The sequence below is a fragment of the Melospiza melodia genome, chromosome 1 (assembly GCF_035770615.1).
Source record: "Melospiza melodia melodia isolate bMelMel2 chromosome 1, bMelMel2.pri, whole genome shotgun sequence".
In the NCBI taxonomy this organism is placed as follows: domain Eukaryota; kingdom Metazoa; phylum Chordata; class Aves; order Passeriformes; family Passerellidae; genus Melospiza; species Melospiza melodia.
In genome coordinates, this window is record NC_086194.1 from 96,892,669 (window position 1) to 96,909,303 (window position 16,635).

The 16,635-nt window shown below is 36.3% G+C and overlaps 1 protein-coding gene across 3 annotated transcripts in view; it reads left to right on the forward strand.

The window, feature by feature from the left end:
• CDH12 (cadherin 12) overlaps window positions 1-16,635 on the forward strand; it is a 532,349-nt gene that overhangs the window by 464,797 nt on the left and 50,917 nt on the right. For all 3 annotated transcript variants that reach the window (XM_063162441.1, XM_063162433.1, XM_063162424.1), the window contains one exon: window positions 14,443-14,630. In XM_063162441.1, the coding sequence (XP_063018511.1) occupies window positions 14,443-14,630 (188 nt within the window). The remainder of the gene's footprint in view (window positions 1-14,442; window positions 14,631-16,635) is intronic.

Sequence of the window (16,635 nt, forward strand, 5' to 3'; positions counted from 1 at the left end):
CTGCTGGGACTGAGACCTCCAATATTCCATTGCTCCAACAAAGCCAGGAGGTGCAGACTGGAAAAAGGGACACAAACTGCTGCAGGGTTAATGTTTTTGTGTCACATAATCAGGACCACAGTTTTGCAAAGCACTTATGCCAAATAAGTCATGCTATAGATCACCTAACATTTCACAGGATAAAGTTTAAATTTATTTTCTGAACTTAGTAAAGCTGGAGGAAAAAAAAATATTTCACAGCAGAAGAGCAGAAGTAGGAGAACATATATTATTAATATTTGGAAGGAGCTACATTGATAAATAATACATTACAAGCTTGCAGAAAAAAAGTATCACCTTCGTCTTATTGAGGGTCCTTTAAGGAGACAGGCGGGTTTGGATGGGTTATCAGCATCCAGTGATGAAAAACCACTCACTATCCTGCTGAACACAGAATTTTTTATTTAGAACCTGTGCTTTTGAACATATTCAGTGGGGAACTCCCACCTTGCATGTCTCCTAGTAATGAGGAGTGTAACAGAGAGGAAACCTCTAAACATAGATTTCTGTCAGAGTTGTTTGACCTGCAGGTATCTGTTGGCCCACATTTCAGAAAACTGACACTTCAATAAACTGATATTTTCTTTAAAACTAGTAGAAAAAAAGTTAATCTGAATGATTTTATTAGTAAAAATTTATTTCCAGAAGTATTTTCTTTCTTCCCTGGCTCTTCATTAGTACAGCAGCTTTCTGCATTGCTGTGCATTTTTCATTGTTAAAGATAGACCATTTTTGTAAATATTAAAATACATATTTCATATCAAAGTTTTATTTTTACCAAAAAAAGAGGAAAAAAATAAGGCAATGGCTGAAAAGGTAAGTACTTTTCCTATCATAACAAAATGTTTGAGTAATTGAAAAAAATTTGGTATAACACAGCAGTGCCTTTGAGCAGAGAGGAGTGGACAAAAGCTGTGTACGTGTAGGCATGCATCCTGGTCCACAAGGGAACTGATGGCTTTTCTCTCTCAGCTACTTATGTACATGATAGCTGGCTGAGTAAAAACATATTTAAGCACATAATTCCTGAAAGCTAATGGGCTAACCCTTAACTCATCAAGCAGAGGACCAGTCTGAGACAGCTGCCAGGACAGCAGTGGCTTGTTTCCAATTCTTAAAATAAGCTTCAAGAAAAAATGGATGGGTTATATTTATTTCAACATTTAAGTGACAAAAAGCTGCATAATATGTTGCTATAAATTATGCTTTACGGAATCAAACTAATTAAGTGAAGTGGTGGATTCATACTTTGTAAATTTATAATGCTTCAGTTTCCCAGTCTCTTTGTTTTGTTCACTGCTGACAGAGTGAGTGTGAAAACAATTTAGAGATATAAACTCTTATATGCTGAGCAATAAAAGCACACGAGAATCATTTTAGTCAAAGGAATAATATGTCTTTTTATTTTAATATGACAAAAATATGCTATTAGAGAATAAGGCCCTGACAAAAAAATGCAGTTGAATTTTAAAGTTTATACACTATTTATACTGATATTAGCACATAAAACATTTCAAGTGTCTTTTGAAGTCAGTAATAAGTTTGGTTTCTTTTTAGGGTGTGTATTTTTTAATGTGTCACCTCCCGAACTTGCTTTTCTGCAACTCAAAGGAACTATTTAGCTAAAGTTATATTTTATCATATCATTTACAGCTAACAGAAGTCAATTTTGTGAGAGAATGTTTAAAAGCTTTTTCTAATAGAAGAGAAATTAAGGTTTGAATCCAATATTTGAATTTTGTCTACTTGTGCATGTCTTTGCTTTAAAAAAAAATGCATCTCTGATGGCCAGAAACCAATATCTCAGGGTGGGTGTGCAACCACATTTAAAATATTCAGACAGCTGTAGAGCAAGGCCTAGACATCACAAGGGCCTTTTTTTTTTTTGCTGTCATTGGTCTTTCCAAGAGCAACTCAGTGAAATCCATCAAGATAGTTTGCATAAAAGAACATGGCAAATTTGCAGAAATGTTAACATGTTTGGAAACAGAAACACGACTATTCATCTTTCTGGTGGGTGACACCTAAAATTAAACAAGGTTGAAGGCTCATTCCTACAACCTTGCGTATCATTCCATACTGTAGGAGTTTGCAGGTAATTGGATTTGGATTTCACCAATGGCCAGTACAGTGTATTCCATAGAATATATTAAATCCTCTATTGGAGACAGCAGAGGAAACAGTAATCTTAGAGAAAAAGTTCATAAAATAGACAATTCAGAAGCAAACAGAAGAACACCTTTCATTTATGCAATTCCAGGAATTTCAGCGTAAGTGAAAAGGACTTTTGCAAACATAAACAAGCCCTTTATTCTCTTAGTTATTTAACCTTGGCATGGCCCTTGAATGATCTATTAACTGGATGACCTATTATATAGACACAGTATGTATTATATATTAGGAATAGGCTTTGCATATTACTACCCTTTAGATTGCATCTTTTTTTCTGTGATTATTTATTGGTTTGTAGTTTATTTTAATAGGCTTACCGTCAAATACTACAATCTATAGAAATATTTAAAAAGAAAGAACAACCAAGTGCTGAACCGGAAATAGCCTGCATATATGAACATATGCATACACACTTTTTAGATTGAAAATAACTTATCATAGTTACTTATTTATATGTTATTGGAAGCTTAGTGCATCACAGAAATTGCACATGCATTAATTGTCCCAAGTTTTACTACATTAAAGCTGGTCAGTTTTCAACTCAGTAAACTAAATGTGTCTGATTCCATTCAAGTGACTTTGAACAAGTCTAGCTCAGATTACATTGAAAAACTGGTTTAGAAGCAGAGTGCAAGGAAGAGGTCTTCTGGTCCACAAGAGATAAAAAGGAAAATATTTGAATCCATTGCTTTGGATGAGTGGCATATGAAAGACAATGGTATCTACTTTTAAAGATTTCAGAAGAATGCAACACAAATCCAACCAGTAACACTTTAGAAATTTATAGAAAAAGGTCATGTGATTAATAAATTATTCTGTTCACTAATCTAAAAAATTAAATAACGAAAGCATAGATTTGATTTAAAAATAAGTGAGGGAGATTTATTCCATCCTTCTTGGACAATATAGAACTAGAAAACTTAGTTACTTTTCTTTAGCTAGAAAATTTACTCAGGATTAAGGTTCAGATCTGCCTAATTAAACATTTTAACATGTTTGCATGAGTTTCTGGGAAATTGTTCTACTCCCTGTAATTTAGATATGGAAACATGGCTTCTCTCAGTATTTCTGTAAAAGTTATGCTTTATATACAGCACTTGCATCTGAGAATGAAAATGAGTCCATCTTTCATTGATTAAAGAATTTGCCTGGCAGACAAGATGCCCTAATTCAGTTCCAGCAACTAATTACTTACGTTATACCAATTGGGAGATACCTGCACAGGACAGGTGGACAGATTCATTGCAGACTAGCCTGCAGGCAGAGATTAGTTGTGAGACTGAGCCAGAACCTGCTTTGATTCAGAAGAGGAGGGAAGGTCGAATCCTGGTTTTCTCTACCTTTAATTTTCTAATGTCTATGCCATAAGACATAAAAGGAAAAAGCCACCAGCTTGATCCTGTTAATCAAGCTTACATTGTTTAATGTCAGAAAATTTTATGCAATTCTGATTTTCACTTATCTGTGAGTTTTGATTAAATTAAAGCATCATTTTTGAGTTAAGCATGTGCTTTAACCAATCATTTCAAAGAGTGATGGAAGATAGGAATGCAAAGGCTCCAGAAATGGGCTCATACAATCACAAGCCAATCAGGAAAACAGCACCCATTTTGGATTGCAATCCCTTTGACTCACTGCTGCTTCAGCATCAGTAAAACTACAGTCAAATCAGTACGATATTAAATACCAGCTGACCAGTATTTTCACAGGGCTCTTACAGGAATCAGAGGAGAACCAAAGGTAGCTCCTCTTTAATCCAGGTTCCTTCTAAGTATCACACCTCTGTACTATTTGCATTTGTTCCTCACCTGTTTCATCCTTCTTTGGCCTCTCTTTCTTCCTCATCCTGTATATCTTTATTTTCAACACTCACCCTTGTCTCCACTGTCCTGTGTGAGAGACATATATTTATCCTTGATCTCATTTTCATTGTATAACTAGATTGTGGCCATGTCCTCCTTCAACTCCACAAGTAGGTTTTTTTTTCTTTCCCAATGGTAGCACTGCAAAAAGAATTTATACTTTGCTGAGTCACTCCCAGCTCTGCATTTCTCTATATTTGCTATACTGAAATCATGAGTCTTCACCATCCCAGATAAACTCTTTACATCTTCATGTTACTTGTTTTGGCCACCACCCTATCACACAGCTCAGTGACCCTGGCCTGCTGTTTCTATTTCATTCACTTGACTTACATACTTGACAGGTAATCATAAAAAAGCCTCTGTATTTTTCTTTTCCTTTCACCACCATTTATCCAGTGAAATTATGGGCATTTTTACATAGACTAAAAGAAGATATACAATGGCTTATTGCATTTTGCTTTTAAAAGCAAAAGATGGACATGAGACTATCTGGGAAAGTTCCTGAAGTTTTACGTTGTCTGTACTGTTAGTCTTTGAACAGTTCAGGGCACAATTTTGACCAACACCAAGTAAAGCTTTCTCAGAGAAATTTAGGGCATTTGGAGAAATTAGTACAGGTCAGGAACTATTTTCTACAGTCACTTTCCATGAAATTGACCTATTTTGGTGTGGGTAAAAGAATTTAATAACATGGAATTAGGCCATTTATATTGGCTGGCTTCTGGGCCACAGAGTATGACTGGTACATAAAATTTCTTTGGATATTTGTAACAGTTTTGAGCCTATGCTTTGTAATGAAGGCCATGCAGCCCTCTTTGGGTCGCGGTACCCCACAATTAAGTAGCCTTCTATCATTATTTGTGTGAGTCCAACATAAAGGAGTTAAAATTTAACCTCTATAAAAATTTCTATTTACACTTATGCCAACTTTTTCTTAATTTTTTTCTTATTTCTGTTCATATCAGAATTCTTCATGCACTTTTAGTAAGAGCTGGTTTTCCCCCCAAGGTGCATGTAACCTTAGTAAAAACTCCCTGGAATCTTCTTCTTTTTTTTGTAGCTGTCATTGTTGCAAGTTCTTAATCATAAAGCATCTTGAAGAGTGAATCATTTTATTCAGACTGAATAACTGAATCCCAGCCAAAGCATGCTAATTGGAAGAAAACTGAGAAATAAACTGGAGGGGGAGATATTCAATTACCACAGATTCTCAAAACACTAAGTGTTTAGCAAATTCTTTGTCTGCTGCACTTATATTGTTTTTTAACTTTCTCAAGAATGCATAAGTAGCAATGGTTATCTGAGGACTGTTTGGAGTACACATTGAATGAAACAAAAAACCTCTTTAAAGATCTAAGCTGATAGAGACCGAACCCTTAGCTCCAAAGCAGAGCATAAGCCCAAATATAGCTGTTTCTTTAAACTACCCCATAGCCAATGAAAAATATAGGTAATTTCTCACTGGCTGAAGCACCATGCTCTGATTGCGCTGTAAACAATAGTTCAAGAAATACAAATGAGCACAATAGTGATTAGAAGTTAAATATTATCTATTTGTCATAACATTCTGTTGTTAATTCATTTCCCTCATGTCATCATCTCTAAGCAGTAATTGATCATTAATGGAAAGATTAGGTAAATTGTTTTAAACACTATAATTATCATCATAGTAGATTATTATCATTAATAATGGTATTTTACATCTGCTACCTTATGTAGAGAAGGTAAAAATAAATACAGTTCATAGAAATTCAACAACCTTTGGCAGGAATCATGTCATTCATTCCACTACCATGTGTTTTCTATGAGGAGTGATGAAAAAATTATTCATTCAAAACACAGAGAATATTTAGATTGGATGCATGAAATTACTCTCAGTAACCTTGGTATGTCTTGAAAGCCCCATGCATCCCCGCCTACTCTGATATTGAAAAGGAGCTAAGGCTACAGATTTAACAGCATGGGGTTGCCTTGCAATGCTTTGAGAATTGGTTCCAAAGTGACTCACTGACAACAGTGCCACTTGCTGTGTCACTATCAGTTCTGGCAGCATCTGCCTTTTTCCCTGAGGTCTTCCATCTAAGTAAGAAATCAGCATATCCTTTCTGCTTCCAACCGTGGTGAGCTTACTTTCTGAAAATTTAGAGACCACAGGGCAACATAAAGTGAAGCAGACCATATGTAATTATCTAATTATAATCACAACAGTTTAGGCTCATGATTTTCAAGAATATCAAAGAACTGCAGTTGTATGCAGAATTTCAGCAGTGCTCCACTCCTTGTAAAAGCATTAAATGGGATGCCCAAGTGCTTGCAACAATCCACACGTTCCTAATGACAGCAGTAGGAGCTGAGCTGAAGATACCAAGCAGTTTGTAACTGTCTTCCGTGAATCCAAAATATGTCTTCCGTATATTTGCAGAGAGAAAGCAGCAAAATAAAAAGAAAGTAATAGAAATATTCTAGAGTATATTTTTAAAGTTTTGTCTTGAATTCATGGCAATTATTTTATTCTTGGTGTCTTCTATGGAAAATTTGTTGAATTTATAAATGTGATTGTCCAGTGCTCACAAGAGAAAGGCCTGAAATTAAGCATTCATGACTTTTGCATTTTATTGCAAAATGAGCAGTATTTATAAGGAGAGCTTACTTAAAAGACTTAAATTGTAAAACATAAGCATCACTTGTGATAAGCTGAGTGTACTTGCTATAAAAGTATAAGAGAAGACAAATGCAAAATACACAATTGCTATCCCATTATATTATTATTTTCCTATCTATATCACACACTAAATCACAAGCAATTAAGGAAACTTCAGAGAGTAAACCAAAACTTGAAACAAAGTATAGTAAACTATTATAAACATGTACTTGATCATTTCACAATTTCATCTTTAGAAGTAATAATTTTTGGTCTCATCCTGTGCCCTCATGGGGAAGAAAAGTAATATGGAGTTCAGGGGAAAAAATGCATGAAATATAATTAATGAGTGTGTAAAAATCAAGTCTTCACAAGGAGTTTTATGAGTAATACAGATGCTGAGCTTTGTTTAGGTGATTTTAGGTATACAACTGAGGTTTGACGTGGAGGACTTCAGAATAGAACCTAATTTCTTTAGTCAATGAAGAGAAAAATTATTCTTCCAATACAGATGATTTAGAGCACCTGGCTTAGATCCTAAAGTAAATGGTTTGACCATATTCTTAAGAGAGAATGAATTGTAGTAAAAGTTGTGTTATTATATCTTGTGCAAGAGTGATAAAGACAATATGAAAAGGCCCCGGCAAGATATTTAAGAAGCAGGGATGTTAAGCAGAGCATTACAAACTCTTTGTCCCATCCTTGAAAATGTACTTTTTATCATGTTAATGTTTCACATGTATCCTTCAATTTAAATTTTATAGAGGGAACAAGTGTATTGATTTACTTCATGGTGACGGTATGATCACTGGAATATTACCAACCAACCTACCTGATGAATGCCAATTACTTGCTGCCTGGAATTCTGAAAATAGAAAGACATCTCCTCCTGAAAACTTTTTTCTATCTATAAGACATGTTACACCTTGATAATTCTTTATAACTACTATATAATTTACTTACAAAATAATTGATTCAAGCTTTTAGACTATACCCTCCAAAAACTATTTCTCTCATTGGATTATTTTGTTTGGTAATAATTTCTAATTAGTAGACTGGATATTAGCAGAACAATTCTTCATTGGTTATGATACATAATGAAGCTGATCATGTGGAACTGTTTTTCCACATAAGCCTTCAGAGTTACAGAAAGCTGCACTAACATGTGAATGCATTGGCAAAGTCAAATTTTTCGCAAAAAGAGGAAGTGATAAAGGTGGCATTTTTCGTATACAACAATAACATCAGGATTAAAGCAGTTACTGAGGAATTGATTATTTCTCCTCAGCCTGCTGGAACATGAAAACTCCATATTGTCTAGAAGAAACTCTTTATAAACTTGAGGAATTTACAGAACCTAGTATTTTCTTCCCCTCTTGGTAAAACTATAAACCATACAAAGATGATTTTAAGATCTTCAAAGATTAAGTATCCTTGCCTCACACATATGAGTGTGCATGGCTCAAAAGAACTGCTTCTATAATTATTTATACATTATGTTGTTAAATAGAGTACTCTCTGTTGGAAAAAGTATTCTTTATGCAACAACCAGCACACTTTGAAGGCAAAAGCTGTGGGCTTGATTATCTTGAGATAATAAAAATGAAGTGGAATTTCCCATTTCCTGAAGCCTTGCTCCAACAAGGAGGATGTTCATGTCTGTGGAATTATTCTCTGGAGTGGGTAGGTCTATTTTTAGAAAGCTATATGACAGTAACACCTTATCAGTAGGAAAAAATAAAGGCAAATTATTATACTGAATATTTCACTGTATAAAAATTATACCAGTATAATTAAAATATTTTTTTCCTTTGGGAAGGTGGAAGGAGGATGGCTTCAAAAGCACAGTCTGCTAACTCACCTCAGGGGGTGATTGAGGGTTGGCTCAGGAGCCAGATAGGGCTGGCTCAGGAGCTGCCAGCTCTGGGGAAGAACCGTCATGTGGATAATCCTAAACTAGGGTAGGATCAAACTCAAAATGGTTTTTGTTTCTGCTCATTTTCCCTTGAAGTACTGGTGACCCTTGAACATACACAATCTCTGCAGCATGGGAAGGTGCATTTTTCTAGGTGTGGACTTTGGAATCCACAGAGGAGAACCAGAAAATTTTAAGCATGGTTATGTTATATCTAATGAGGCCATAAACCCTTACTCAGAGAAGTGGGTTATAGACTGGAAGGATTCTTTCCATAAGTGAAGCTTTACAAGCCCATCCCAGATCATGTGTGACCTGCATCAGACACACGGTGACACAGCCTGGCTTTTTTCCCCCACACAATGTCCCAGCCCCTCTGCAGGGGACAGAGCCATATCCAGGAAAGGAATTAATGCATCTCACTGCTGTGCTAAATCACATCTCCCTGGTTTTAGGAGCATATGCATCAGATGCTGCTATTTATTAGGATTAGCTGTAGCTGATGTAGAAGGTTTTATATATTGAGTGTATGTATTTATGTTAGACTTTCCTTTGCCTATTATATTGTAGCTAAAACACCAGTGTGAAAATATGAACCTTTGCCTTATGATTTTTCCTAAACAGACATAAAACAGTCTCTTTATAGCCTGGATAGGGATAAAAATTAAAATGCCTTGATAATTTAATTTAAAAAATAGTATTACAATACACTGTCTGGTGGGTTTGGGTTTTGTTGTTTGGTTTTTGTGTTGCTGTTTTCTTTTTTGTTTTGTTTTGTTGATTTTGGGGTTTTTTGGCTTGTTTTTTTCTTTTTTCTTTTTTTTTTTTTTTTTTTTTTTTTTTTTTTTTTTTTTTGGCTTGTCTGATTTTTTTGTTTGTTTTATTTTGTGGTTTTGTTTGTGTATTTCTATTTTGTTTGTTTTGGTGTTTTGCTTTTCTCCTGAAGAAACGTTAAAGATTTAGAAGAAAGAGAGATTAATTATTTTACTTCAGTCTTTTTGCCTTTAAAAATCATGCTATTGTGCTCCACTGCAATGCAATAATTTGGCAACTGCCAGAAGGCTGAAAGAAGTAGAGACAAAGAAAAATCAGGAGAGGATAATCTTGCACAGTACAAGTATGGCGACAGATTAGGAAAAAATATTAGAATATCATTTACAGCTGTTTGATTGAAGGCCATTAGTCATTTAGCTTAAGTCCTTGGATGCCAACATGGGTTATTTTTTAATGGTTGTTTTGCTGACAAGAAGTAATGATGGTTTTTATGTGCTATTCCTATCAGACCTGAAAAGCTTTCTGGTAAATGATGGTGTAAACTTCAAGAGTGGAGAAACAACAACAAAAAAACCCCTCTTTTTAAGTGAAAAACAAACAAAAAAGCACCTAACATCTTTGTAAGTAAAAATCAAACCCCAGAACAGCTTTTGAGCCTTAAAAACTAAAACTAATCTAATCATGTCAGAGGAACTGTAAATGTGTGCTGCATTTCAGTCAATATGACTGATTACCTGTCACTTACTCAGCTCTTATTTCTTCCCACTGTGTGCTTTGGAACCATCTTTGTTTTAGAAACTCAGAGGCAGTGTGTATGAATTGTTAGCTAACCTCTGCCTCATTTTCCTGAATGATTTTGGGACTATGCAATTAGCCCTGTCAGTTATTTCAGCTTAAAAGCTTCAACAGCGTCATCACTCATTTATTTTTTTCATCCTCACTGATGCCACTTAACATGGAAGAAAAATTCCTAACCAAGCAATAAAACAATATTTATTGCTACCAGCTTTCCTATACATGAAAATATCCTGACTTGCATGCAATATGACTAAAATCAGCAAAGTGGGGAGCTAGTTTCAGAGTCCAGTTTGTACTGCAGTATGAGGAATATCAGGGCTTTCTCCTTTAGTACATCCCAAAAAACAGAAACAAACTCAGAAAACCCATTTAAAAGAGATTTATGCAAGTAGACGAAAGATTTTTGTTGGCAGAGAAGTCACATCAACAAAATTTGACAGAACTGTTTGAGCAGCATAACCAGCTGCTGCATAAGTTTGTCTGAAGTGCTTGTTCCATCATTCCTGGAAGCTGAAGAGAACAAGGTTGTCAGGACCTTTGGGAGTAAAAGGCTATTACTCAGGCCTGTTTCAATATATCTCTATAGCAAATGGAGGCAGTAGTGTATACAGGCAAAATGGACAATAAAAAGTGAATAATGCTAAACTGTCACAGCAAGTCCACAGCAAAAAGTAATGTCTGCTGGAAACAGAAAAATGAAAATCTACAAAGCTGTCTTTCTATCTCATTTGATGTATAGCATATATTGATCATTTCAAATGTCCTCCCTACAAAGACTGAGCCTTTCTGAGTTCAAGAAGCGTTTGGACAACACTCTCAGGCACATGGTGTGGCTCTCAGGGAGTCCTGTGCAGGGTCAGGCATTGCAGTCGGTGCTCCTGTTGGGTATCTTCCAGCTCAACATATTTGGTGATTCTAGGATTCTCTTATTTGAGGGTGGGGAGGAAGGGAATGAGGCTTTCATGCTATATTTTATATTCTGTCAAAGGTTTTCTGCAAGCTGGCAGCAATATACATGATTTGTTTTATTTTATTTTATTCTGAAAGTAAGTTGTCACAGTAGAACAGTTAACAGCTTCCATGTGCTGTGAAGATAATATCACAGGAGGACAAGGGCACTGTAATTACATACTATGTCTTCAGAAATATGACTCTTGCAAGGTTGAAGACTGCTTCAGAGTTTCAAATTAGTCTGGATGACCCCATCTTTATTGTTGTTGGATTTCTGGAAATGATGAAATACCAAGTCATTGAAAATAACCGATAAAAACCTAAACAATGAGAAATTAGTAATTTAGTCTTTCTTTCACTCCATCTAAGTCCCATATGCATTTCAGCCAGGTGCAGTATTTTATAGGGAAATGTCTCTTTTAATGAATCTGAGTGATCTTCAGATCACTAAAAAGAGATCAAGCTGTCAAAGATGGAAAAATCTATGATCATACGCTCTTCCATTTCATTTTCACTAAAATTGTGGCTGTAAACAGCAATGGCTGCAGCAATGATTTCTGTAATCTGATATAAGAGCCTGTAAAGGACTGGGACATCAGGGCTAGGACTATGTTGTGGAAACTTAATATAGGATTCAAGTGCAGATAAAGGCCTTTTGGTCTCTTTTCTTCATAATTTGCATAGCAGAAACCCATTAATACACGTGTTTGTAAATGGCTTTAAATAATAGGAGGATTTCTGACTGTATCATGAATAGCATGTCAAAATTTTTATTCTTTAGTCAGAATCACTGAAGTACATCTGAGACATAGCTGAGAATATCTTGTCATGACACCATTTTGTGTCATAATAATCCTTTCCTGCTGTTAGAAAGACACTAAGAACACTTCCTTTAGTATGTTCCTTTGGAAAGAAAAATAGTGAAATGATAATTGCTCAGTCTTTAATAGTTCAGTCAATGGGTAGTACAAACCTATACACTGTGATGTCCAGAAGTATATGCTGGCACAAACTGACTTTAGTCATGGGGATTTTCTCTAAGAAAAAAGGCAAATTTTGCCTTCTGGTATACTTTGCATACTGTTGGCCAGAGGGCGGAAGCAAACAGAAGGGATTTTTTCAGAGGCAATCAAACAGACAATTATAGAGGTACCATAGCTCAAATTACTAGCTCACAAAACAGTAAGCCCGCTCCTAATCCAGCAGTGCTAATGTCATTTTGTTCCTCACCTGAAAATGTTGTGAAGCTGAAAAGCTGGCACAGCATGCACTGTAAGGAGATAACGACAGGGAACATAGTCTGCTGTTTAATTCAGCGGCTGAATGTGAAAGTCATCTGTCCTGCTGTTACATAATATACAGCTTTTCAAAGCCTCATTTTGTGATGTGTGGCTGAACCACTGCTGGGTGGAAATCTCTGAGACATACCCTTAACGTGCCTCCCAAGAGTCACAGGAGCCCGTCCTGCTATGCTGTTGAAAAAGAGGTGCAAATTTCCCCCTACATGTCACATGTAGCAGAACCCAGCGGCCGCTGCCGATGTTTTCTGAAGGGGCTGCTCTGTGAGAGCTGTGGAACATTGACCCAGGAAAACAAGATGGACCGAGGGAAATAAAATGATGGGGCTACCTTTGTTGAGAGACAGGATGAAGTGAAATGAACATCCTGGGCTCAAAACCAGCTCCAAATGTAGCCAGCAGTTTTGACAGCAGAGACTGCTACATGAAGAAAGGTGAGCTCTGCCTGCCCACGGTAAACACTGATCATGGAGGTGCTCACTGGCAGCTGAGCAAAGTAACAACTTGTTAAAGATGGATAATGAGATGGTTGGCTCTCACAATTAAAAGATAACTATGGTGTGAATATTAATAAAAGCTTTATGGATGTATGGTTATGTAGTTGTAGTTTAGATGCCCTCTGTTCTCCCCATAGTTCCCCTTTCACCCCCTGTGTTGTGACCATCAGACAGCCGGGGTTGTCTAGGACAGGTAGGAAGAAGGTGTGCACATGTGTCCCTTGCGTGGGGCAGCTGGGAATGGAAAAGCTTAGGGTGTTGCTTAGGGGGTGCAGCATGGCAACACCTGACCTCCAATCAAGTTACAAGAAAGCATTCTCCACCCATAAATGGCAAAGAAGAGCTGACTGACAGACCTTAGGAAGGGCCAGGGCTGCAACCCTGCATGCAAACCCCCATGGGTATAAAAGACTGAGCATCCATCTTGAAGATGAACTGGCCCTGTGGTATGCACAAGGGGCAGTTCCCAGTGCTGCAGCTTTTTCCTGATGTAGTCCTTCACTGTATTTTTTGTTAAGGTTTAATAAACCTTTTTTAAATTTTCAAGGTGAGCAGTTGTTTCTCACAAACTCCTATGAGAGGCGCAGCTAAACAAGGAATACAGACACTTCAGGAGCAGTGAAATAGGTCAGGGCACCATGTTACGAGCCCAGGCCTGCTGCTACTGCTGTTGCTAAAATCAAGGCTGCTGCAAAGCACTTTGGACTTTTACATTTAGCTCTATTATGTCTAGCATTTTCCGACATGGTTGTTCACCTGAATGAAACCATTTTCTTCTTACATGTCAGCAGCAATACTTATTTTAAAAGTGTGTAATATTTTTTGTGGTTTGTTTTCATTTTTTTATTATAGCTTGTAATAAATAATCTGAAAGCAAGAGTGTTCTAAGCTAAAAATTGTTTAGCTCTGAAATTTTTGTAAGAGCTCCCTCTGGTGGTTCATGCCTGAACAATATATCTCCTTCTGAAAGGAGTTGCACACTTATTTATAGTATTGAATTTTAAAGAAATGGGTGAAAACTTTTTCCACTGAATTCTTCCTTTCAATCAATGTGAAAGTCATAAATATATTAAAAAAAAAAACGCCACAAAACAAAATAAAAACAAGCAAAATCAAATTAAATCAAAACAAGAAATAAAACAAACGGAGGAAAGTGTTTAAAAACATGTACTATCTAATTGTACTATTGTCTGTAAGTACAATTTAATTCAAGAGAGTCAATCACATGTGAAAAGTTAGAGATAGAAATATAGATAGATATCTCAAGATATATAAATGCTAATTTACAGTTACAATGGACAAAATCTAGAATCTAGGGGAAGTCAATAGATAAAACAGGAATATATTTTTCAAAACCTTTGGTGTTTTCATCTCCTAATTTTAATTAGATTACTTAGATATTTTTTTTTCTCAGGCTCTATGATTTTAATCAGAAATATCTGTTTTAATTACCAAGAAATCCCAAGAATGACTGACTACCACTTTTTCACAGGTATCTTCCATTTGAAAGTACCTGAGACCTCTCACGTTGGTTCTGCTATTGGACGGATCAGAGCTGTGGACCCTGATTTTGGGAAAAACGCAGAAATTGAGTACAACATAGTTCCAGGAGATGGAGGAAACTTGTTTGACATCACGACAGACGAGTACACCCAGGAAGGAGTCATTAAACTGAAAAAGGTATGTGGCACCAATGGATGGATGTGCCTATGACTCAAGTGGTAAACCAGGTAAGGGAATGAAACATTTTGCACTTTCATGCCATAAATAGCTCACAGTAGTAGTGCTACATAAGTAGTTTATATGTCCATTTGAATCCACGGTTGTGATCTTCATTTTAAAAGGCATTGCAGTTTAGACTTTCATTTCACATACAATTAGGTGTGATGTTTCATAAATAATGTCATGGTGAAGAAGTTATTCTAATCTCTGTCCAGAAAGTACAATTTCTCTTGCTTGGGAAGTTTTCTACCTAAAACCATGAAAAAACATTTTTGTTCAGATCATAGAATGAAAGAGTTATATTTTATGTTACATGGAATGTAATATATTTTGACTTAGAGGCACTTTATTTTGAAAATTTTGACTTTGTGTTTGCTATTTTGATAATGAATATTGTTAAGTACTAAGGTGAACACAGTTTTTATTCAGGGTAGAAGAGTCCCAAACGGCAAATAGCCATGTCCTACTTCCAAGCTTGTGATAGTGTTCCAAGTAGCTCGTTATAAGATACTCGAGCAGGAAAACACACTACATCTCAGTCACTGATGTTGCTTTAGTACACTAGAATGAGTTCACAATTACTGAATTCATGAATTTCAAAGATGGGAAGGGCACTTTTCATTTAGAATTTACTGATTAAAGCACTCAGTAGGAGAAATCGACACAGGGAGTTTCACATTTTACCAGTTATTATTTTCTGAGCCAGGCATTTACATATACACCAATGATCAACTTGTTCAGTAGAAAGAAGTCTGAACCATGGGTCATTTTGGAAGGCACAGTTATGTTTTATACACAGCTCAGGCTTGTGGGTGTAAATTTTGTAAAAAAACCAAATTATTAGCTGAACACTTTACAAGGGTCTGGGAAGGAAAGAGTTCTGGACATGTATATTAGGATAAGCTTTAGGAAAAGTGAAGCTTTAATTCTAAGAAAATTTAGAATGTTGCTGCTTAACTTTCCTTGCCTCTGACTATTGATCTATACTTGCATTATATCCATTCTAATAATGGAAATCCTGGCTTCAACCTCCTGACCTGGGAAATAGTAAATTATCCATGGATGCATTAAAGAACAAGATGATGTCAAGTCACTGACTCTTCTTCTACTTTTAATGACATAAAATGGAAGCCACTATACTCACAGGAAGTAATTTGTCGATGAGACACAAACTCTTTGACCTCTTAACACCCCCCTTCTTCTCTGACTAAAGGTTTGAGTGTTCTGTTTCCTCCTAATGGGAATTTGTAGACTTAGTTTCATTTAAAAACACCCTTCTGGTCACCTTTTTCCCTCCATGCAGATGACTCAAAAATGGGTCCATCTGGAGCTGTCAGGCTGAGCAGCTGCATACCCCTCCATATGCACTGCCAGTTGGAAAATGCAGTAAGTAGGAGCCATTAAAAAATTATTAGTTCATCATCAAGAGCAGGTTTTTGATAGAATTCAGTTCTCCTTGTCCTAAGCCTTCTCTGTGCTTCCTTTTTTTTTTTTTTTTTTCATACACAACAATAGAATATTCCACACTCGTGGTTAAGTGTATTTATTACCCACTGCTGGTTATCCAGGTTGGCAGTGATGATGTTGATAAGAAGGGTGCCAGGGTAGTTAAAAAGGAAATTCAAGGCTCTGGGTCAATTGGTTGGTGAAAATCTGCTCAGTTCCTTCTTACTGAAGGAACTGAGCAGAGCACTGCCTGAACTCCTGATGAACACTGCAGTAGTGCAGGCAGCGCTCTGCTCAGTTCCTTCAGTAGAGAGATGAATGATGAAAGGAACAGGAAAATCCATGCTACCAATAAGTGGTTTAAGGGCTCATGACATCCACACAATTTTGAGATTTTGATCATAGCGTAACTTTTAAAGCACCAGGACTGCTAAAGTCAGATGGACTCATGTTGCAGACATCTTTTATGAAAAACCCTTTCTTGGGATTTTTCCTTCTGAGAAGCTGCAGTTTCAGC